This window comes from Pipistrellus kuhlii, unplaced genomic scaffold (assembly GCF_014108245.1).
Source record: "Pipistrellus kuhlii isolate mPipKuh1 unplaced genomic scaffold, mPipKuh1.p scaffold_m20_p_5, whole genome shotgun sequence".
Taxonomy (NCBI): Eukaryota; Metazoa; Chordata; class Mammalia; order Chiroptera; family Vespertilionidae; genus Pipistrellus; species Pipistrellus kuhlii.
Window position 1 is genome coordinate 61,655,317 of NW_023425551.1, and position 23,685 is coordinate 61,679,001.

At 36.8% G+C, this 23,685-nt stretch overlaps 1 protein-coding gene across 4 annotated transcripts in view; it reads left to right on the top strand.

The window, feature by feature from the left end:
• KHDRBS2 (KH RNA binding domain containing, signal transduction associated 2) overlaps positions 1-23,685 on the top strand; it is a 461,654-nt gene that overhangs the window by 124,589 nt on the left and 313,380 nt on the right. For all 4 annotated transcript variants that reach the window (XR_006740033.1, XR_006740034.1, XM_045572975.1 and 1 more), the window contains exon 3: positions 20,414-20,530. Coding sequence is in view for 2 of the 4 variants with exons in the window: in XM_045572975.1 (XP_045428931.1) it covers positions 20,414-20,530 (117 nt within the window). In the remaining 2 variants the exon portion in view is untranslated. The remainder of the gene's footprint in view (positions 1-20,413; positions 20,531-23,685) is intronic.

The window sequence follows — 23,685 nt, forward strand, 5'->3', positions numbered from 1 at the left end:
TGCCATCATTTAGGTGAGTTATGCAGGGGCCAAAACCTTCATCTATGGAGTCTGACATGTTATGGATGAACAAGGAAGTTTCAGTTTGCTTGGAATTATAAAGACTCATTGGAAACAGACTGGCAGATGGACAAACAAACAAGCGAACATATGAAAACCCCAAAGAATACAAGAAGCACAACTGTAGGAAATGTGTAATTGGAAGTTACTAGAGATAAACAGCAATAGGCTTAGCTAGCAAGTAGGGTAATTTTATACTATCTTTGCAGTGTGCTCCCTACAAAAAAAACCAGTCCAATGCATCTGTCTTGGTTTTAGGGGCTCCTTGATCTACTGAGGTTTCATTGATCCAAAAACTGCAATAATAATCAATAATTAATATGTAGTGAGCATTGGTAAGCCCTGTTGTTAATGCTTTACATATAATTTCAAAACAAACCATAGTGTTATTACCAGCCTTGCTTTGTAGGTGAAGAAATGGCAGTGTAGGAAGGTAAGTAATATGTTAAGGGACTCAAGAAGCAGAGCAAGGATTAGGCCCAAGTTGTCTAGTGCTTTTTCTGGTGAAAACTCAGTATCTATTACTAACTTTTAATTATGACAGCTGTTTTGCAACCATGAATTGCAGCCATATGGGCTACCCAATAATTGGGGAAAAACACATTTTACTGTAAAGAAAACGAAAAATGTCAATAATTTACATTACTCTAGAATAAGTGACTTATTAAATTAATTGTATACCTTTCTATTAAATGTCAGGGGAATTATAGTTCCAAATTACTATTACTTTGATTTTCCTCATGAGTAGCAGAGAGGTAATTCAATAATTATTGATATTTCAGGGGAAAAGTTATTACAGAATTTAATCTTTATGTATATTATACAACCTAACTGAAAATGCAGAAGATTATAATGCAATCACACCTCTATGTGTATGAACTCAGCAACTTTTGAGGCCAATTCTATCTCAGAGTTTTTAGGATCACACTCGTAAGGCCCCTGGCCGGACAGTACATGTACTGTTCTGAAGACACTGTTCAGGGAGATCAGGACTATGGCGGTGTGAGGCCTTTGAGAAGGGTAATGTGCTCTTGAGTCATCCACATCGGCACCAGATGGCATTGCAGCTACGTTCCCCATGGCAGAGCAGCAGCTGGGTTGTGAAGAAGGGTGGGACATGTTCTGCCATTCCTGATTATTTTGTCACCCATAGGCTGTGGGAATGACGTTATGCCTGTGGTAACTTTATTTTGCATAGAAGGACCTGCCATTCTAACCCTACTGGGTCATATCTGAATTGTTTCTTGGTCAGTATTCTTTGTGACACTTGCTAAAATCATGCACTTAAATATAATTCAGTGATATATTTTATTTACATTAGTTTGAGATAAAACTAAAGTCAGTAACATTGGATTTCAAGTTCCTTGGAGGAAATGTCCATTTAAATGCAGGCTAACCTTTGTCATGTGCATTGCATTTTAATAACTTCTATTTTTTTTTAAAAAAATCAGACTCTTAACATAATAAAAATTGTACCTTTGTAATTTTTTTCTGTTCCTTAATTTTGATCAATACAATTTTAAAGGGATTTTTATTGTTATTATCTTTTTAAAATCTTTGTTATTGAAAGTATTACAGATGTTTCATTTCCCACCCATTGACCCCTTCCACCCTACTCCGACCACTACCCCAGGCTTTCATCCATTGTTTGCATCCATGGACTATGCATATATACATATACATTATTTGGTTAATCTCTTCTCTCCCCTCCCCATTCCCTCTGAGATTCCTTAGTCTGTTCCATGCTCCTGCGTCTCTGGATCTATTTTATTCATCAGTTTATTTTGTTCATTAGATTTCACATATATGTGAGATCAAGTGATACTTAGCTTTCTCTCCAGTTCCCTCCATGTTGTCTTAAAGACATTGTGTAAATATACCACAGCTCTTTTATCCACTCATCTACTGATGGGAAAGAGAGGTAAGAGATTAACCCAAGAACTTGTATACCTACATGTCTAACCTATGAACACAGGCAATAGTTTGGGGAAGGCCTGGGGAGTGGTTGGGAGTGGGGAGGAGGGGTTCAACTTGAGGAAAAAAAAAGGGGGGGGCATCTGCAGCACTTTAAACAATAAAGATAAATTTAAAAAAATAATGAATAGGTACTTAAGGGTACCTTTTTTTTAGAGTCCTAGAGAGTAGCGTAATAAGTTTTAATTTCTAGAATCTTAATAATATGCAGATTATTTTATCATAAGCACTTAAATGAGGGTTTTTGTAGAGATTTGTATAGGCACCAGTGTTAATTTACGTGAGATATAAGAATTAAAAAAAATTACTGAATCATTTGTTTTTCTTGAAGGGAAAGGAAAATAGTTGTAATTTAATTTGTCATGAAAATCTTGTTTCTGTAATAGGCAAAATAAATTTAATGAACTATTTAATGGGAGTTCTGTTCTCAACTGAAGCATATTTTGAGAAATGTGAGAAACTATTATTATAAATCCACACAATGCTTCATTAGGACTATTTACAGAAAACACATCTTTCATCTTTAATGATGCAACATGAATAATTTAATGTATTTTTTCTTTAACTTTTATTATTAGCTCGGAATAGTTATATTGATTTCTGAGAAACCTTTAAGCAAATACTACCTCTTCTACTTCTTGTTACTATAATCCTGTGTTGGAAATAACACATGAACCTTTTTCTTTTTTTAAATATATTTTTATTGCTTTCAGGGAGGAAGAGAGATGAAAACATCAATAATGAGAGATAATGATTGGCTGCTTCCTGCACTCCCCCACTGGAGCTCAAGCCCACCACCAGGCCGTGTGCCTTGACAGGAAATCAAGCGTGACCTCCTAGTTCATAGGTTGATGCTCAACCACCAAGTCAGGCATAAATATCTTTCATATTTCCAGAACTGGATTCTGAGTTCAGTCTGCAGAGCCTCCTAGCTGTCTATTTTTCCTCTGGAAACAGGTTAATTTCCACTGGGTCCTCTCCCCAGGACACATGCAACAAAGTGTAGGACTTTATCTGTTTACTAGGCCCATTGGGGGAGCTCTGTTTTATTTTACCTAGAAATGGGGGAATGCCCCAATTCTGGTGGAGTTTTATCCCCAGAACTCTCCAGCATTATTGAATAATGATAAATCTCCAAAAAGCTCTTTGGCTTCTGCATGTGGTCTAAAACCTAAAACCTAATCCATGAAGCTAAAACCTAATCCATGAAGGTAAGTGGGGGCAGGCATTAAACCATCTCCTTCATTTTCCTCTTTTTCACAAAGCATTACCCCTGCCCTTCAGCAAAACAGTGTCAAATACATCTGCCCTTGGTATGTATTTGAAAATCCCACTATCCAATACCTTTTTAGATTTGCACCTTACAGAATCATATGGCGACATACAAATGTGGAGGAGAGTAAGAAAGCAATAACAAACTATTTGGTTAGTATATCCTCCTCTTAACAGCTGGTAGTTAGGAATGTGATCTATTTACCATGTAATTTGGTCCATAATTAGATTTAGTATTTAATCTTTCTTGATGATAGCCATTTTTCAGTCTTTCTAATTCTTTCCAATGGGACAATATGAAATTTGGCAAGCAACTGGTGTGGTGAAGTACCTTGGTGATAGGAAGCTTTCTATAATAAACTAGAGGCCCGGTGCAAGAAATTTTTGCAAGGGTATGGTCCCTAGGCCTGGCCTGTGATCAGGGCCATTTTCCCCAGCTGCCAGCAGTCCACCCTGCCTCCCGCCACCACTAATCCCTCGATCCCCTTTCTCCCATTCCCCTTTGGGCTATTGGAGCCTGCAGGCCTGGGGTGGGGGGGTTAGGAGGGACCGAGAGGTTGTCCGTCCCACCCATTCACCAGCCCCACCTCATGCATCCAGTGGCAGGATAAGGGCCTTGGTCTGACTCTGCCCAAGTCTGCTGCCTGAGTCCACTGCCACCCACCCCTGGTTCCCTGTTTTCCATCCAGCAATCACAGCCTGCTAGTGGATGGAGAGATTAAGAGGTTGGCCAGCAGGCCTGATTGGGTGATCTGGGCCTGTGGGCTGGGGTCAGCTCCTATGTTGAGCATTGCCTACTGGTGGTAGTGCACATCATAGCTACCAGTCATTCTGCCATCCAATTTGCATTTTACACTTTTATATATATAGATAGTTTACCTCTAAAATATAAATCTACATTTTTTTTTCTTTTTAAAAAATGTATTTTATTGATTTTTTACAGAGAGGAAGGGAGAGGAATAGAGAGTTAGAAACATCGATGAGAGAGAATCATCGATCAGCTGCCTCTTGCACACCTCCCACTGGGGATGTGCCCATAACCAAGGTATGTGCCCTTGGCTGGAATCCAACCTGGGACCTTTCAGTATGCAGGCTGACACTCTATCCACTGGGCCAAACCGGTTTCAGCTAAATCTACATTTTTCAAGATGTTATTTTTACTACAAGTGACAAATCCAATTCCTCAGTTCTAGTTTGATACAGTTTCATTTAAGAAGCTCTAGTCAATTATTGCTCTTTGACAGGAGCATCTCACATACTTGAGGAAAGAATTGAACATTCAAATTCTGGGGCATAGAGGGATGGAACTGGGTCTCAGGAACAACTAGTAGGCAGGGCTCAAACACAATAGTGCACTATTTATTTCTTCTCTACCCAATCTACTTTCCCCCCTGTATTTCATCTCCATTATCTCCCACCATATACAACACCTCATACACATGGCAGGAAGTTAGGCTACTCACAGCTCTGAGTTTAATATTTTGAAATCACACAAGCGGACAGGCTCTCATGTACAATATTTTAAAAATGTATTTTATTGGTTTTTTCACAGAGAGGAAGGGAGAGAGATAGAGAGCTAGTAACGTTGGTGAGAGAGAAACATCGACCAGCTGCCTCCTGCACACCCCCTACCGAGGATGTGCCCGCAACCAAGGTACATGCCCCTGACCGGAATCGAACCTGGGACCTTTCAGTCCTCAGACCGATGCTCTACTGCTGAGCCAAACCGGTTTCGGCATCATGCACAATTTTATTTTATTTTATTTTTTAGTGAAAATATCTCTTTTTAATGAATTCATTGGGATGACATTGGTTAATAAACATATATAGGTTTCAAGTGTGTAATTCTATGATACATCATCTGTATATTGCATTGTGTGTCTACCACCCGAAGTCAAATCTCTTTCAGTCACCATATATTTCACCTTCTTTACCCCAGCCCACTTCCCTCTGATAACTGCAATACTATTGTCTGTGTCTATGAGTTTCTGTTTGTTTGTTTGTCATGTTTATTTATTTGTTGCTGTCAGTTTTATCTCCCATGTATCAGTGAAACCATATGGTTCTGGATGTTTTTTTCCCTGTTTGATTTATTTCACTTAGCATGTTATTTTCAGGATCCATCCATTTTGTTGCAAATGGCAGTATTTCATCTTTTCTTATGGCTGAGTAGCAACACCGAAAAAAGAAGGAGAAGTGTATTTACTAGACATTCTTATGGTTTATTATCCCTGTTTTTCAGTCCAGACCAGGACAAAATACATGTCTATGAATAAATGCAAAATCGTCCTAGCAATGTTTCTTAATATCTTAATATGCAGTAAAGTTGGGTTGTTAACACACACACACACACATACACACACACACACACACACACACACATTGTGCATTAGCTTCCTATAACTATAGATTTTTAAGGCTTGCTTTGTCTAAATATTTTTTTAAATAATTTTAGTGATTTTTACAAGAATGGTTAATTTATCAATCTGTAAGCAATAGCATATCAAATTCTTAGAAAAATAACCTTGTTTTAAAATAAGAGAGAAAAAACATACTAAATAAAACATGGTGAAACATATATTGTTACACAGAGAAACCCAGGACCTGCATTATTCACAATGGAGAGACAGTTATGGATAACAGTGAGTAATTGTGCTTAGTTCACAGTTTAAAGCAATTGGTTTCAGATATGCTGCACAGAATTTTACAAGTGGACTTTGCCACATTGATTGTCATCCCATTTCAAGTCAGTTGGAATGCAGTTTGCCTATGGAGATGTAAGATATTATGATACAGCTTTTGAGAGGAAGTCAGTTAAAAATATAGCTGGCTCCTCTATGAGCAAGTCTCCCAACAGTGACATACAAAAATGTTCCCTTCTAGTAGAAAATGCAAAAAATATTGATTGTCTCTACAGTATGTAATTTGCCATTTTTGCATCAAAGCACTTTAAAACCTTTTAACACCACGGAAGTAGAAACTAAAGTACATAAAATGTGCTTTCTGTGGTATGTTTTACTTCATAATATTATATTATATCTTAGATATAGAATAATTATTGCATTTCATGTATGCATTCACAAATTTAGTAATTTTTTTCTTTGAATTCCTGTCATAAATAATCACAAAGAAATTTTCCTTTTTGTGCTTGCCTAATAAAGAATAAATCATAATTTAAGATGCTTTGCTTCTAAAAGTCAAGTAATCAACAGTTTCATGTTTGTTTTGGGGAAAATTGTTAAACATTAGCCAGCTAGCCAGAGATGAAATTATATATGTATTAACTTAAGTAATCAAAACTACTTTACATAATTAATAATGTAAGTATTTTCTAAATCTCTGGTAAACCTGTGCACCTCTGATAAATATGTTAAGAACTTTAGTACACAGAAGAAACTGTACACATGCATACACAATCCCAAAATGACAATATTTTATATTATAGTTAATTACTTGCATGTTGTTTTATGATATTGGTTATAGATTCTAAAGCAGAGTCAGAGATTTTTAAATTTCTCAATCACCTAGGATTTATAGTTAGACAGTTTCATGTTCATAAAATATGTCAAGGTGTTATGTAGTCAGAGTGAATTACAAAACTGCTGAAGACTTCAGGTGATTTTGCAAGTGAGATATGCAGATATTCTCAGTCAGCAGCATTTATTAAGTTATTCTGCTGAAAACAACAAAAATGCCATTGTAATTATCTTACGTGTGCATTTTCAGATGTATGGTAAGATATCTTTTCCCTTATGTTGCAAATGCATTTAGAAAGATAAATGTTGTACTTCTTAGCTTTTAAAATCAATGATACACTATGCCTACTGTTATTAAAAATAAATGTTAGATTTCTTAATATTTTTTTAAAATCAGGGAGACACTATACTTGTTGATATTGTGCATTTCTAATGGCCCCACTCTCATATTGCCTTGTAATGTAATCTTTCTTTTACTAGGTCATTATTTATTCATCAATGTATTCCTTTTTAATTAATAGAGCACCTATATGCTACGTTCTCCAGTGTTGAGGTGGCCAATTAGGATAATAAATCAAACTTAAAGTTAACAATCAGGAAAAGTAAAAAATGCCTCCAGCCATTTTTCTTCATGAAATGACACCAGGTGAAGGTCAAATGGACACCAGGCAGATGTGGAAATTATCTCACTGTCAAGGAGCCTTACTAAAACTCCTGCCTTTTTGTGGATATGGGGGGTCAAGTAGAGGGGGAGAAGGAAAAGGGCCAGGAGTGGAAATTTCTAAATCAGAAATGGCAGCCTTGACTCATCAAGACCTCAGATAAGGAGCTCTCCCTGGAGGTGGCTGGGAGCAGGAATGCAGATATGCCCATGGCTGGCCTGCATGAGCCTTGGGCTGCCATTCCTTCTAGGAGTCTGCAAAGCACTAGCTGTGCACCATCCTTGTGGGGGAAGGGTGGCTCCCTCACATGAAGCCTGAAGGTATTGCAGTTGCCTATGCTCAAGCATCAATTATATGAAATGTGCAGATGAGGTAAATCTATAGAAACAGAAAGATTAGTGGTTGCTTAGAGCTAGGGATGGAATGGAGAGTAATTGCGGCTGGGTATGGAGTGTCTTTTACCAAGGACTTAAATGTTTTAAAGTTAGATTTCAGCAATGGTTGCACAACCCTGTGAATCTACGAAATAAGCAATTATTTATCTTTAATGGGTGGATTTTATGACATATCTTAATAAATTATATCTTAATATATATGTTTAAAATATTCACTTTTTGAATGGGATATATCAGAGAATGTGGACTGGGCAAAAATGACAACTTAAAATTTACCCACAGGATTCTTAAGACAATCTTTAACTTAGTGTCCATTGCTTAAAGGAATCATAGCCAAGCAGAAGGGTCATTGAGTTTATTATATCACTAGAGGCCTGGTGCATGGAATTGTGCACTGGTGGGGTCCCTCGTCCTGGCCTGCAGGGTTTGGGCCGAAACCATCTTTCCAACATGCCCCGAGGGGTCCTGGATTGTGAGAGGGCAGTTCTTGTATTGAAACACCTTGTAATAGAGTCCCCTCCTCTCTGGTTCCAGGTGCATCACCTGAGAACTGCCACTGCCAATTGACCCCAGCTCCTGTATTGAGTGTCTGCCCCCTGGTGGTCAGTGTGTGTCATAGCTACTGGCTGGTTGGCAGGTCAATTAGGCCATATATATATATATATATATATATATATATATATATATACATATAAATTTCTGGTATAAGAAGTTTCCTTTCAAATATGTGGTAACTATAATATTTTCTAACCAGAGCACCAGTGCATGGATTCGTGCACTGGTGGGGTCCCTCGGCATGGCTTGCACCTTCTCACAATCCGGGACCCCTCTAGGGATGTTAGACTGCCAGTTTTGGCCTGATCCCCACAGGCCAGGCTGAGGACCCCGCTGTAGCACGAATCCGTGCACTGGGCCTCTAGTATCCATATAAGATCTTTGGTTAATCTCTCCCTGCCCTCTCCCTTACTCCCTTGCCTCTGAGATTCATCAGTCTGTTCCATGTTTCCATGCCTATGAGTTGAGCATCTGCCCCCTGGTAGTCAGTATGCATCATAACTACTAGTCAAATGGTTGAATGGTCGCTTAGGCTTTTACAGAGGCCCAGTGCACATAATTCATACATGTCCCTCAGTCCAGCCTGTACCCTCTCTAATCGGAGACCCTTCTCATAATCTGGGACTGTAGGCTCTTAACCACTTACCTGCCTGCTTATCTGATTGTCCCTAATCTCTCTGCCTGTCTGCCTGATTGCCCCTAACTGCCTCCATCTGCCTGATCACCCCTAGTTGCCCTCCCCTGGTCTAATCTTACCCGCAACTGCCCTCCTCTGCTGGCCAATTTGTTTCTAATTGGTCAGTTTCTATGCCAGTCAGTGTCAGAAGCTCCACCTCCTAGGCTGCCATTGGCTCCTTACATTCACCCAGATTTGGTTCTGATTAGTCAGTTTAAATGCAAGTTAGCATCTCTGGATGTATCAACAGGGCCTGATCAGAAAGGCTGGGCTCATCAGCAGCCCCAGTGGAGGCCTACAGAGAAATGGAGGTGTGGCTGTTGGCCAGGCTGGGAAAGAAAGAGATCAAGTTCTGATTAACAGCTGCTATACTGTCCCTCTCTCTGCAGGCCTCTCTCTTGGCCTGATCCGCAGCCCCCTAGGCAGTCAGTGCTGGGTTGGGGCACCAGCAGTGGCCCCAGTCTAGTTGGGCCTTCGATCATAATGGTAGTTATGACCCTGGCTCTTTATTATATAGATACCACTAAATGGGTATGATGAAGAATTTGAAATTTAGATTTTTTAGTTTTCTCTTCTAAGGGATTCATATCAGTTTCAGTTAAAGATTTCAGAAAAGCAGGTAGAAATACTACCTGTTTTGGGGTATAAAGCAACCCAAATAATCTGCTCATAGAGTCAAATCCTTGAAATAATACTGACCAACTTGATGGTGTTTTAAATGAGCTAGTAATATATTTTAATTATATTTCTGAATTATTATCTAACCTTAAGATATTAGACATATTCTTTTAGTATGATTGGATCTATTGATATTATATAAAATAAAATACTAATCAATCTGATATTGACTTTTAAGTGGCCTAAGTTTTGAAAAAAGTAGGTACCATCTGAGAAACAGAACAGCATTAGGCTATTTAAGTGTTTCAGTTGGAAATTAATGTAGATATAGAGTGTGAGCTTCATAGGTTCAAGAAACTTTGTTTCATGCACTTCTATATCCTTGGTGTAGAACAGTAGATGCTCAGTGAGCAATTGAATGATTAGGTACTTGTCAAACATCAGCTCATATATTGATTTCATGGCAGTGTGTAGAGCAGGACAAGTCCTGTAAAGAAAAACATCTCTAATTTGGACATGTAAACACAGTTTAAAGGAGATTTATGTGATATTTAGTTAAAATATTTTATAAATTCAGTATTCCATGTCATGTCATCACTGTGGTTTATTTAAATGAATAGGAAATTATAAAATATAAGAATATAGCTGTTTTAAGGTATTATTTCTGTAACTGTTTGAAAAGTCAAATAAATATCTGTAAAGTTTTAAAAGTTCAAAGGTTCAGATAAAAAAGAAATTTTGTGCTTACATGTCCCTGTATGGAGTCAACTTTTGATCATCTAACTCCACCAATGACTCCATGACAACATCATCTATGAAATTATACTAGTGCCCTAGCTGATTCTGCTCAGTGGATAGAGCATCAGCCTGCTGACTGAAGGGTCCTAGGTTTGATTCCAAACAAGGGCACAAGACTGGGTTTAGTGCTCCATCCCCAGTAGGTGGTGTGCAGGAGGCAGCCGATCAATGATTCTCTCTCACCGTTGCTATTTCTATCTCTCTCACTCTATTCCTTCCTCTATGAAGTCAATAAAAATACATTTGGAAAAAAAATAAAGTATATAGAAAAAAATTTATTTAGACAACTAGTGGCCCGATGCATGAAATTACTGCAAGAGTAGGTCTTCCTTCCCCTGGCTGCCAGCACCAGCTTCCCCCTGGCACCCAGGACCTGGGCCTCCCTCCAGCCACCAGCAGGCACCTGGGATCCAGGCTTCCCTTTGACCACCATCAGGCAACCAGGACCCAGGCTTCCCTTGCAGCCCTGGCTTCATCTGGAATGTCTTCCAGAAGAACACCCAGTCTAATTAGCATATTACATTTTTATTGTTATAGATTGTACATGGTGAACAAACGAGGGTTTGTGTTTAGGCTGTGGTTATAATTACAATTAGTATTGTTTCTTGATACTTTTCACTTAATAGTGTTTTAAATTAATCTTTTCAAATAAAAATAATTTGAGCATGGAGAAGGTGTCCGTAGAGTTGTATATAAATATGGCAAAGCATATGGCTCAGAGACATTGAGGAATGCTCCACACAGGACGGCAACCATTTAAAACATGACAAAACTAGCCGAAACCAGTTTGGCTCAATGGATAGAGCGTCGGCTTGGGGACTGAGAGGTCCCGGGTTCTATTCCGGTCAAGGGCATGTACCTTGGTTGCGGGTATATCCCCGGTAGGTGGTGTGCAAGAGGTAGCTGATCGATGATTCTCTCTCATCGATGTTTCTAGCTCTCTATCTCTCTCCCTTCCTCTCTGTACAAAATCAATAAAATATATTTAAAAAAAATAATAAAAATAAAAATAAAACATGATGAAACTAGAGTTGTCTATAGAAGCAGACCTTAGTTTTTTTTATAGAAGCAAAATGTTATTTATACACAAATATGCTAAAATGTAGTAAAAAATTAGTATTTTTTATTCTTTAAAATATATTTTTATTGATTTTAGAAAGTAAGGGAGAGTGGGAGAGAGAGATAGAAACATCCAATTATGAGAGACAATTATTGATTGGTTGCTCCTGCATGCCTCACACTGGAGATTGAGCTTGCAACCTGGGCATGTGCCCTGACTGGGAATCACACTGTGACCTCTTGGTTCAGAGGTCGACACTCAACCACTGAGCCACACTAGGTGGGCAGTAAAGAATTATTTATAACAAAATGAAACGGACATTATTAAATTCATGTTAAATCTTTTTTATCAGCATATTCTCATTTCTTTGCCATTTCTATAAAACACAGATTATCTGTAAAAGTGTGGTTTTAACATAGACTATGTTATTTTAAAACTTCAGAGTCAAATATGGAATAAGCACAAGATGTACAAACTCAACACATTTTAAAGGACCCACAAATTTTTTTTTTTACTTGACATAAATGGATTCTTTTTCTCCAACTTTGTATGCTTTCTTCAAATTTAAGTACATCCCTTTGATGAGAGCAATTCCAAATGAGATTTTTGGATTTAACATCAAGCTGAAGTAATTGCCTTTTACATTTTTGGTAGGCCTTTCTACTCTTTCAGTTCATATATGCATTGACATTTACTGTTTTATTTACAAGTGTTTGTTAAGTTTCTCTCCTGGGCTTTCTATTCTAACTCCTCCTGCTTAGCAATTTCATGACTTTAAATGGCATCTTATCTAGAAAATTGCTAGATCTGCAAATCCACCTTAACATTTTTTCTCAGTGTCTATTCATGTATGGCTACTAGATTTTTTTTTCATATGGAGGACACCTGAAATTGAATAAATCCCAAATTATCTCCCAAACATTTGCTACCATCTTCCACAATTTTACTAATGATATAGTACATTTTCAATCCTCTGGGTATAGGATATAATTTAATTGCTAATTCTTTCTGCCCTCCTTATATTCACCCAATTCAAATTAATTGTCAGGTTTTGTTGAGTTTTGCTAGTCTTTTTCTTATTTTTGTTTTCTATTTTCTGTGACCACCATTCTACTTTATGTTCCTGTCATCATTATCACGTTACATTGAACAACTTCTGACTGGCTCTCCCATTTTTATTTCCACCCAATTCCACTGCATGTTTTTGATTCTGCCTTTTTTATGCTCATGTCTTTTCCTATGCTTAGTTCCCACCTCCACGATCAAGGGTCAACCAACTTTTTAAAAAAATGTGGAAGCCATTTTTTCCTTTCATTGAATTCTCATAGCACTTACTTTGTACTTCCATTATGACATATCATTGTTGTTTTTTTTATTCTAACAGTTTATGTACATCTCCCTTTTTTTCACAGCAGTGTGCATTTTCTGAAAGAAGTATGTATGTCTGATTCACTTTGTATCCTCCATACATTTTACAAGTTACAGGCTAAACCATTGTGTTTAGTAAATAACTGAATTCATTTCATCTCTGATTATATATTGATTTATTTTGAATAAAATTTAGTTTATGATGATCTATTAATATTATATCTAATGGTAATTTAAAAACAATTTTATATTTCCCTAGTTTTAAGAATACTCATTCTTGTCAATTTTGTCAAATTGAAAGTGATTTTCTTTGATAGAATCCTCTATAAATTCTAAATGTTTGATGATTGCTGAGATGAGAACCTAAAGTGTTGTCTTGTCCTGTCTATTTATACAAGAAAGATATTTTTTTGATCTGCAACAATGGTTTCTCTTTGAGCAATCTGCCAAAAATTGCTTTAGTTTGTTGTTATTTTTTTAAAGATATATTTATATTGATTTCAGAGAGGAAGGGAGAGAGAGAGACAGAAACATTAATGATAAGAGAGAATCATTGATCGGCTGCCTCCTACACACCCCCAACTAGGGCTTGGGCCTGCAACACAGGTATGTGTCCTTGAGCGGAATCAAACCCAGGACTCTTCAATCCTCAAGCCAACACTCTACCCACTGAGACTAACCAGCTAGGGCACTTTACTTTGTTTTAATAGCAACAACACTAAAAGGGTACAATACTAAAAGTTGATTTATTGTTGAGCTCCCAAAGTGCAGAACAGCAGCTCTATGAATCTCCACTGACCAAGAAAGGGATTCATTCCCCAAATCAGGAAAAGGATGGAAATGGAAATAGTGTTCCAATAGTATCAACATGAGGGCAAGAGGGATTTTAGGATCAGGAAATGAGGGAGTTCCAGTCCAGTTGTGTCATGTGAAAGAGGGAAAATGAGAAGAGGCCCTCAGCAGAGACTCACAGATTCTTCACAAGTGGTCCTCTTGGTCACACTGCCCTCTCATAGCAAAGCAGATGTCACCCTAGAGCCCCTGCAAAGAGAAGTGAGTGTAGTGAAACCTCTCTTACTTGAGAAGGAACAGAGTTGCTGGAATTAGTTTATAAACATTTGACCAGAAAAGTGAAAGGTGTAAAAAAAAAAAAAGGGGGGGAGGTTGGTTTTCATACATGCATTGATGGAATATTCTTAATCATGAAAAAATAGTGAAATGGGAGATTATAGATAAGATATTCTGGGGCATACAATACTTAGAGAATGAATTTATTAATTTTCAAATATGTATACCAAATATTTCTGAAAAATTTTCACCTAATTTTAAACTGTTCTTGGGGTTTCTGCATTAAAAATTTCTCCAAAATATTTTTTCCCCCAAATGTCACTATTCTGTAAGCCTTCCTTTGACACAAATTATGTTTTGTTGCTTTAAAGATACATTGAAATGTGGTACTTGGTTAATTTTACTCAACACAATCCAAATATTTGCTTTTAGAGAAACATCTAAAATCTGATTCAATTGCTCACAAGACATTTTGAATGTAAAAGTTATTACAACACTTAAGCCTAAATGGATTTGTTTTACAGATTAAGTTTTCTTAATACGCACATGGACAAAATACTTTCACATTATTTGACAATGTCTAACATGCTGAAAACACGATGGTCTTCATTCTGAGACAGGCTAAGCTTCTCTTAAACTAACAGTGTTCTTCAGTTATTTTTTTTGAGCCTTGTCTAGACAAGTTTAAAGTTTCTTTTGAGGCAGTGCCCCAAGATCTCCACTCTGCCTGTGCCTTTCAGTGCCAGCCTCAGTGGGAACTGGGAGTCAGGAGCTCTGCTCTGCGTGTACATGAAGAACCCAGTTCTCCATAATAAGCCAGATCCTAACAGCACTTTGGGGAGCCAAGCTTTTCCTTGGTGTGTGCTCCCATGAGGCATCAAGCTCCCTCTCTTTCTCCTTTCCCTGTACCTTGTTGTCTGTGAACCTCTTCTTTTGAATCTATTTTACTTCTTCTCTTAATTTTTATCTTGGTGGTGACGTGGGGGGGAAGGGGGGAGCAGAAGAGCAAGAACTCCTTACCATTGAAAACTCTATTCAGCATTAAGAGTCTGAGAAATCCCTAAGTTACTAAATTATGGTTAAATGTTGAAGATACTGCTGTGTAGTGTTATCTTCTGTATGAGTTGTTTTCTCTGTTTAAAGAGATTTGTTTCAAAGAAAAGATTTGAACCAACTGTTTGTGAATTGAGAATTCACCTTGTCAGGGATTATGTCAATTGCTTTGTTTGAAGGGTAACTGAGTATATTACAATTAAAGCAGATGAGAGAAAAAAATTCCGGTTAGAACAACTTTTTGTATTAGCTCTTCAAAGTTTATCTTAAAATAAATTTCCAAAAACTAAGCACAGCATCAAAATATATAAACCACTGCATGATGTTTTAAAATCTCAAATAGAAATCATCTCCAGTCCTTCCTGAAGAAAAAGGTATTCTGAACCATTCCTCATTGTTGGTTCCAAAAACTCCAGATATTAGAAAAAGATCACTTAAGCAAACTTAAACTATGAAAAACACATACTCATTAGCAAAAGCAATGGTAGGTTGTATACTAGTATTCATAAATTTTGAAAACACATTAAAAGAAGGATGACTTGCTCTAAATAATGTTATATACTCATAAAAATACTTCCTGTCAGTTTATGAAAATAAATCTCTATGCAGCGTCTTTATTTACTTGGCTGTTTCTGTTCTATTTCAAAGGGTAGTGTGAAAAAATTAAAGAGGGATCTCACAGCTTCAAGACAATTTGTTTTCAAATTGGTTATTGATAATAAACAAAGCTACTGTGTTGCAATAGAAGTTTTGAGAAACGTGTCATAATAAAGACAGAACACAAAAGCTTCTGAGAGTAGTGACCATGTATATATTTTGTCAACAACCTGTCCTCAGCCAGAAAGAAGAGAAATGCTACCTCTTCCTTTCAGAGTCATAGTTACCAGTAGAAACAGCACTTTGCCAGCTTTGGTGTTTTTGCGTTCAGTGGTTTGTTACCATCAGTAAAGAGGCAAGAAGCTTCTGTAACAGAGTACTAAAGAGAAATTCAGTAAAATTGTACTCAAATGGAATTGCCCTCTTTGATTTATTTTAAAAGTTATGCAATATTTAATGCATTCAAAGAATATGTGTCATTTTCATGTAGAGTGTAAAGCAAAGTGAAACTAATACTCATGAATCTCTAAGATAAACTGAAGTCTAAATATTGCCTATTACTTTGACACCATTTTTAGAGTAGTCCACTTGAATACATTCCCTACTTTTCTTTCCCAGAGGCTATGAAGGTGTTGACTGTTGTGATAATTACCACTGTTAATTCAGGATTTAGACTTACTACTTAGTCATATATTCACAAGTAAAATTGCATTTGATTTTTTTGTTTTTTTGTTTTTGTGTTTTATAAAAATAGTGTCACATGTCCAGCGTTTGAATTTTTCATTCAAAATTTTATTTCTAAGATTCGTTAATGATATTTCATAGTCATCAGTAATTTGTGTTTGTCACTGTATACTGTTCTACTATGATATTGCCCAATTTACTTATTTATTTGTACCAGTTATTGTTTTCTCGAGAAAACAATCCATTAGGTATAATATAGAATTCAAGACTAACATGACTCTTAAAAGAGATTGGGGGGGGGGGGGCACACAGGACTTGAGGAAAGTTAGCAACTATGGACAGTATAGATGTGAGCCTGAAACCTGTCAGCACCTACCTCTGGAGGTTATGGAAAGATCTGTGGGGCGCCCATATCCACACAGTGGGAGATCATGTAGAAGTCATTAAATCAGTCTGACCACCAAGGCTTGCCAAGAATAATGGTCTATTTTTTGATTCTCATGCAACCTTAAGTTATTGACAGAATCCAACATAAAAGGAAGAACATGTTGAAAAAAAATCTGGACATTGTTTTTGAGACATAAACAAGTGTTGGTATGGTATCCATTTGATAGCACACCATTCTTGAATTGATAGGCATTTTCACCCAATTATTTTTGCACTTCAAGTATTGAGACTTTGAATATTCTTGTACATGTGCTAACATTTCTCTAGAGATTTTTTAGGTTTACTGCATTCATATAGGTTTAATGCATTTATAGATTTACAAGACATTGCCAAAATGCTTGTATCTATTTACATTCCTACAAGCAGGGTCTAGCAGTCTACATGGATCCACATTCTAGCCATCGTTTACTTTCTGACTTCTTCATTGCTGCCATCATAGTGTATGTGAAATGATATTTCATTGTGGTCTTAAATTGATTTTTGTTTAAATTTTGATGAGGTTGAAGTGTTCATAACTTTTTTCTTTTGCCATTCTGCTCTTTTGTAAATGACATTTTTATAATTTTATCTACATATAATCTTTTCCTTATGTTTTTTTTTTACTTATTTTTGTAAACTAATGCTATGTTAGTAACATGTAATAGAAATAGTTTCCAACTTTGTAACATTTTCACCTACATTGTAGTGTATTTTAATGAATGGATATTCTTCATTTTATACCAATATTTTTAAAATATATTTTATTGATTTTTTACAGAGAGGAAGAGAGAGGGATAGAGAGTTAGAAACATCAATGAGAGAGAATCATTGATCAGCTGGCTCTTGCATACCCCTTGCTAGGGATGTGCCTGCAACCAAGGTACATGCCCTTGACCGGAATCGAACCTGGGACCCTTCAGTCCGCAGGCTGACGCTTTATCCACTGAGCCAAACCGGTTTCGGCTGGATATTCTTCATTTTAACTGAACTTTTATTTTACAGTTTGGAGATTTTAATGCCTCATTTTAGAACTCTTGGGAATTATTTCCCTCTATTTTCATCTTAGTCTATAATTCATCTATATATGTTTTTCATTATAGTTAAGGAAATATTTTTATTTCTCTTACTATGAATAGTCAGTTGTGCTATATGTTAAATAGGTCCTTCTTTTCTTGGCACATTCACAGTTTCCTATTATTGCTATAACAGTCACCACCAATTAAGTGGTTTAAAAAAAACAACACACATTATTTTACAGTCACATGGACCAGAAGTCTGAAATGGTGATGATGGGCTAAAGTCTGTGTTGGTAAGGCTGCACTCCTCTGGAGGCTTCAGGGGAGCATCTTTTCTTTGACTTTTTCAGTTTCTAGAAGCTGTCCTTATTCTTTGGCTCAGGGGGGGGCCTTCCAAAATAGAATTGTATCCCTGCAACCTCTGACTCTGCTGCCCCCTTCTGACATTTATTGGGGGTTGCGCACACCTGGGCCATCCAGGATGATCTCTTCATCTCAGAACGCCTAACTCAATCACAATTGCAGCGTCCCTTTTGCAAACTTAGTTACAGATCCTCAATATTAACGGCATGGAGCTATCAATAGATAGCCTCAGTGGCCATTAAAGTCATCTGGCATATAGAACTTTAATATCAGCAGAAGTCTGTTTCTGCATCCCATTGTTCTGATGTGTGTCTATGCCCTAGGTCTAGGACTACACTTATCACGTTTTCATAACTGACACAGTTTATAATGAATCATTGTATGTGACGGGAACAGCCTTAACTTACCCTTCTGCTTTGGAATGTTTTGGCTATTTTGGACTTTCACCTTTTCATATACATTTTAGAATAAGTTGGTAGATAAATTGCTTAAAATCCTATTGGGTTTGTAATTAGAATTGCTTTGAATTTATAGGTGTGATGAGAATACCAGAAATCTATGTAAATACTGAGGTTTCCATTTCATGAGCATGACCTATCTCAATTTATTTATATTCATTAGATGGCTTTATTAAAGTATTTTCTATATCTTAGATAATCTCCGTAAAGGGTATGAACATACATAGCAAAATTTATTCTTAGGAAGTGTTTTTTCACTTTTTACTGCTGTCCTAGATAACATATCTTAATTTTTTTTTTTTTTTTTTTTTTTTTTTTGCTAATGATATGTTTTGGTGTACACTTGAATATTGACTTTGTATAAAACACATTGCTAAACCATGATGAATTCTGTAATTACTTAAAGCTTTTTATGTACTTAATTATATAAACCATAAATGGTACTTGTTTTTTACTTCCAAACACTAATAACATTTACTTTATTCTGTGTTTGAGATATCAACAATGAGTAGAACACCAAGAAGATAAATCTTTTCTTTGTTCCTGATATTATTTTACTAATAAATAATACTATTATTACTGGTTTTCGGAAGAAACCTTTTTTGGGGTAAAGGGAACTTTTGCTCATTTTGAAAATGATGTTTTTCATAGTGATTAGATTTTGTAAAAGTATTTTTCTGTTCAAATAAAATATTAACCTTTTTTCCATTCATTTGTTAATGAGGAAATTGCAATTGGGGTTTATAAATCTTAAACTATCTGTGTGCCTATCCTATCTAATAAAGAGGGAATATACTAATTGACCATCACACCCTCACAAAGATGATGGTGCCCACAGCTCATAAGGAGGGAATATGCTAATTGACTGCCATGCCATCAAAGATGGCCTCACTACAGCCATAAGATGGTGGTTACCCAGTCCCCTCAGCCCTGCCAGGGCAGGAGGTGTGCTGCACGCTTGCCTCTGGAATCCCCCCATTCCCTCAGCTCCCCAGCCACCCAAAGCTGGCCTGAGGCAGGCAAGCCTCGAATGGTGGCTGCAATGCCGATGTCTGGGGCACAGGCAAGCCTCAGATGGTGGCTATCCAGCACCCAGGGCCAGCCTGAGACACAGGCAAGCCTGGAGGGTGACTCCCCAGCCTCCCAGGGCTGCCTGAGGCTCAGGCAACCAGGGCCAGCTGAGGCTTGGGCTGCTGGCAGTGGCAGCAGCAGAGGTATGATGAGGGCATCACCTTCTCCTGAGCACTGGGTCACCTCCCACCCCTGAGTGCTCCTGGATTGTGAGAGGGGGCAGGCCGGGCTAAGAGACCCCCCTCCAGTGCATGAATTTTCATGCAGCAAGCATATAGTCTATGATAAAGACAATCCAACATCAAGTTTGGGGTGTGTTTTTTTTGTTGTGTGTGTGTGTGTGTGTGTGTGTGTGTGTGTGTGTATGTGTGTGTGTGGTTTTAAATATATTTTATTGATTTTTTTATAGAGAGGAAGGGAGAGGGATAGAGAGTTAGAAACAGCAATGAAAGAGAAACCTCCATTAGCTGCCTCCTGTTTAGCATATTACTAATTTGGCATTTATTTAGGAAGGTGCATCCCTTTTAAAATAGACACCAGATTAGAGGTCAAAAATAGATTTTTTTGTGTGTGCATGTATATGTATGTGAGTGTGTGTGTGTGTGTGTGTGTGTGTGTGTGTGTGTGATGTGGTGTATATATGTATAGCATAAGTCTTTTCTCAATGGTGAAGTTTGAAATACCCATAACCCCTTAATTATTCTTGGTGCAAATTCTTCTTCTTCTGTGCCTTAAACACCATTCTATTGATTTTGTTTCCTAGTTCAATTTTGTGGGGAAATTGCTTGGACCAAGAGGAAACTCCTTGAAGAGGCTACAGGAAGAAACAGGTGCTAAAATGTCTATCCTGGGCAAAGGATCAATGAGAGACAAAGCAAAGGTACTGAACTTTGAATTTGATATGTAACACATACAGGAGGTTACCTGTACCATGGATGACCAGATTTACAAACACATCTCAATGGTTCTCCCGTCATTTCCTATGAGTTTCATTCCTGGTGCCACTCTCGCCTTTCAGATATGTCCTCTCTTTACATAAAAACAAATTATCAGCCCCTTTTTTTCAGAATATGTAACTTTGTATTTTTAATTCTTTGTGTAGATTATAATCAATTTTTTTTTTTTTACTTTTTGAGCATCTTCTGGGGGAATATTTCTAGATGTGTATGCTTATTTTCTATAATTCTCTGATCAGATCCCCTTTCTTTCTTCCACTGTGTCACCTACTCACGTACATTTTATCTCTCTGCTCTATTTCACTTTGATCTTTTTACCTGAGGCAATTTTATATACTTATCTCCCGATATAAGAGAGTACTACTTAAAAAAATATTTCAGTGATATGAAACAACTTACTTGGCCCCATAAGAACAATAGCCTAAGAAATATGTCAACTTTGATGTTTGAAATGATTTATTGCACATCTGAACTTTATCATCTCTCCATTTTATAAATTGATAGCAATTGTCCATGTGTTAGAATTCAACACTTTGGAAAAGAAGTATTTCTAGGGATGTATTCCTAAAGGAACATTTAAAATTCATTAAGAAATGGTGGGTGTTTTATGGTATTATCATTTGACTACGCTATACTTTTCTAATTTGTTATGTTATGAAAATAAAATGTTCACATATTTTTTGTGACTATGTGTATTACTTAGACAACTGCTTAGGAATTGTGTCTTCAAACTATTAATGGAACATCTTAAATGAAGGAATTTATAATGAGAAATATCACAGAATTGGTGCATGTTGCATACATTATATATTTTACCTTAATTGTAATATTTTGATCAATGAGAGACAAAGCAAAGTTTGAGGCAGACTCTCCAAATGAGTGCTGTGTTTGAAAGGATTGTTAGTTCATTTAATAAATTTCAACAGGATGCTTCTTACTAATCTCTTATTTTAAGTAACTTTTGATTACACTATACAGTATATAATTGCAAAAGTAAGTACATTATTGTCAATTCTCCTGCCTATAATTTCTCTGAGTACATGTAGAAGAAATAATAAAAGTATTTAAGAAGTGGTAACCCCAGTTATAAGCTTTTACCCTCCTCCAAAAATCTATTTAGATTTTCTACAGGTGAAGACAGAATGACACCAAAATCTATATTTATTTGCTGTATATTCTTCCATAATTTTTGTTATATTTTCTCCAGATACCTCACACTCTTACAATATAAACTTGGTATTGTGTATTTCGATTTATAACAAATTCTTCAAGGTTTAGATCAGATATCATCTCCCCAGTAGAGTTTTCCTGAATAACTACAACAGGCTAACTACTCTATTTTCATGTTATACATTTTCCTGACATTTTCTGTTTTTCTTCTTAAACTATAAGCTTCCAGTCATTGTCCCAGTCATTTTTGCCAACCCAGGGGTTTTCATACAGATGGGTGAATATTTTTGACTCACATATATTTTACTTCTATATTTGGACATTTTTTTCTGTTCATAAAGTTTTAAATTGGAGGTCTTTTCCCTGTGAGCATATTAGGTAATGGCATGAATATTTAAAAATTTAGCATGAAGCAAATATGCTCCTATTAAATTTCTATTAAGTTTAAATTACAGATATTAGCCGTTTTTTAAGGTCTCATTTTGCATTGGTTATTTTTTGGTGGTTCATCACGGTTGGCTATGTTTTGTGTATTTTTAGTGTTGTTTTACAAAATAAAAACATTTAGTGATAACAGTAGCAATAATAATAATAATGTGTGACACTATAAAATACATTTCTTTAGAATATAGACAAAACTTTAGCTGCAAAAGGTGTTGGACACACAGCTGAGATGAAAGTATACACATGGGTATGTAAAAGTTTACCTTAGTAAACACTTTAAAATTAAAAAAAAATAACCATTGGTAAATTTTATACTACTATGCTGATATTTGCTTCTCTGCAACATGGACTGAATAGGCGGGAATATTTTATATGATTTTCTTTTTCTAATTTAAACATAAAACTCGGTGGATTTTGCACTGGCAGTGTGTATGTATTTATGTATATAAGCAGCCACACAGGCATATATTTATGCATTAATTGAAGTAGTTCCTGGACAAACTGTGTGCCATTCACCATTCTAGTTGACAGGTAAAAAATGGAACAAAATGGTTTTTGTCTTGGAGCTTACATTCCAGTGAGAGATGAAGAAAGTAAACAAGTGAATAAACACATTTTATACTTTCAGGCATTGATTATTATTATGGACTAGAGGCCCAGTGCACAATTCTTGCGCTGGGGTAGGGGAGGAGGAAGAGGGTCCTCAGCCCGACCTATGCTCTATTGCATTCTGGGACCCCCTCGAAGGACATCTGACTGCTGGTGGGGAGTGGGCCTAACCAGGCAAGCAAACATCCCCTGAGGGATCCTTAGTGCTTCCTCAGAGGCGAGAGAGGCTCTAGCCACAACCACTGAGTTCGCCAGGTGTGAGCCTGACTTCTGAGTGGCACTTCCCTTGTGGGAGCACACTGACTACCAGGGAGCAGCTCCTGCATTGAGCGTCTGCCCCCTGGTGGTCCATGCACATCATAGCGACCAGTTGTTCCACTGTTTGATTGATTTGCATATTAGCTTTCTATGATATAGGATTAAAATAAAACAGACTGGAAAAGAGGTTACTTGTGGTGGGAACAATATTTTTATACAATGATCAAGGAGGACTGTGCAAAATGAAAAGGAACCAACTATAGAAAAATCAGAAATGAGAGACAGAATTTCAAGTGCAAAGACTCCAAGGGAGAATCTGTATTTTCATCTGTAACTACATCTGTGAAACTATTATGACAATTGTAGTCATATATTTGTTTATATAATAACTATGTTTATTCCCATTTAGCTACCACTTTATTTCTTTGCTCATCTTTATAGCAAAACTCATTGAAAGGGTTATTTACAATCAGTTAATGCTCATCCATTCTTTAAAGTTTTTTCCTCAGTCCTCATGACTGGCTCCTCTTCCTCTTCCAGCCCTGCAAACCCAGGGCTTAGTCTTCAGACTTTTCTTCCCTTTTGTGATCTCATATCA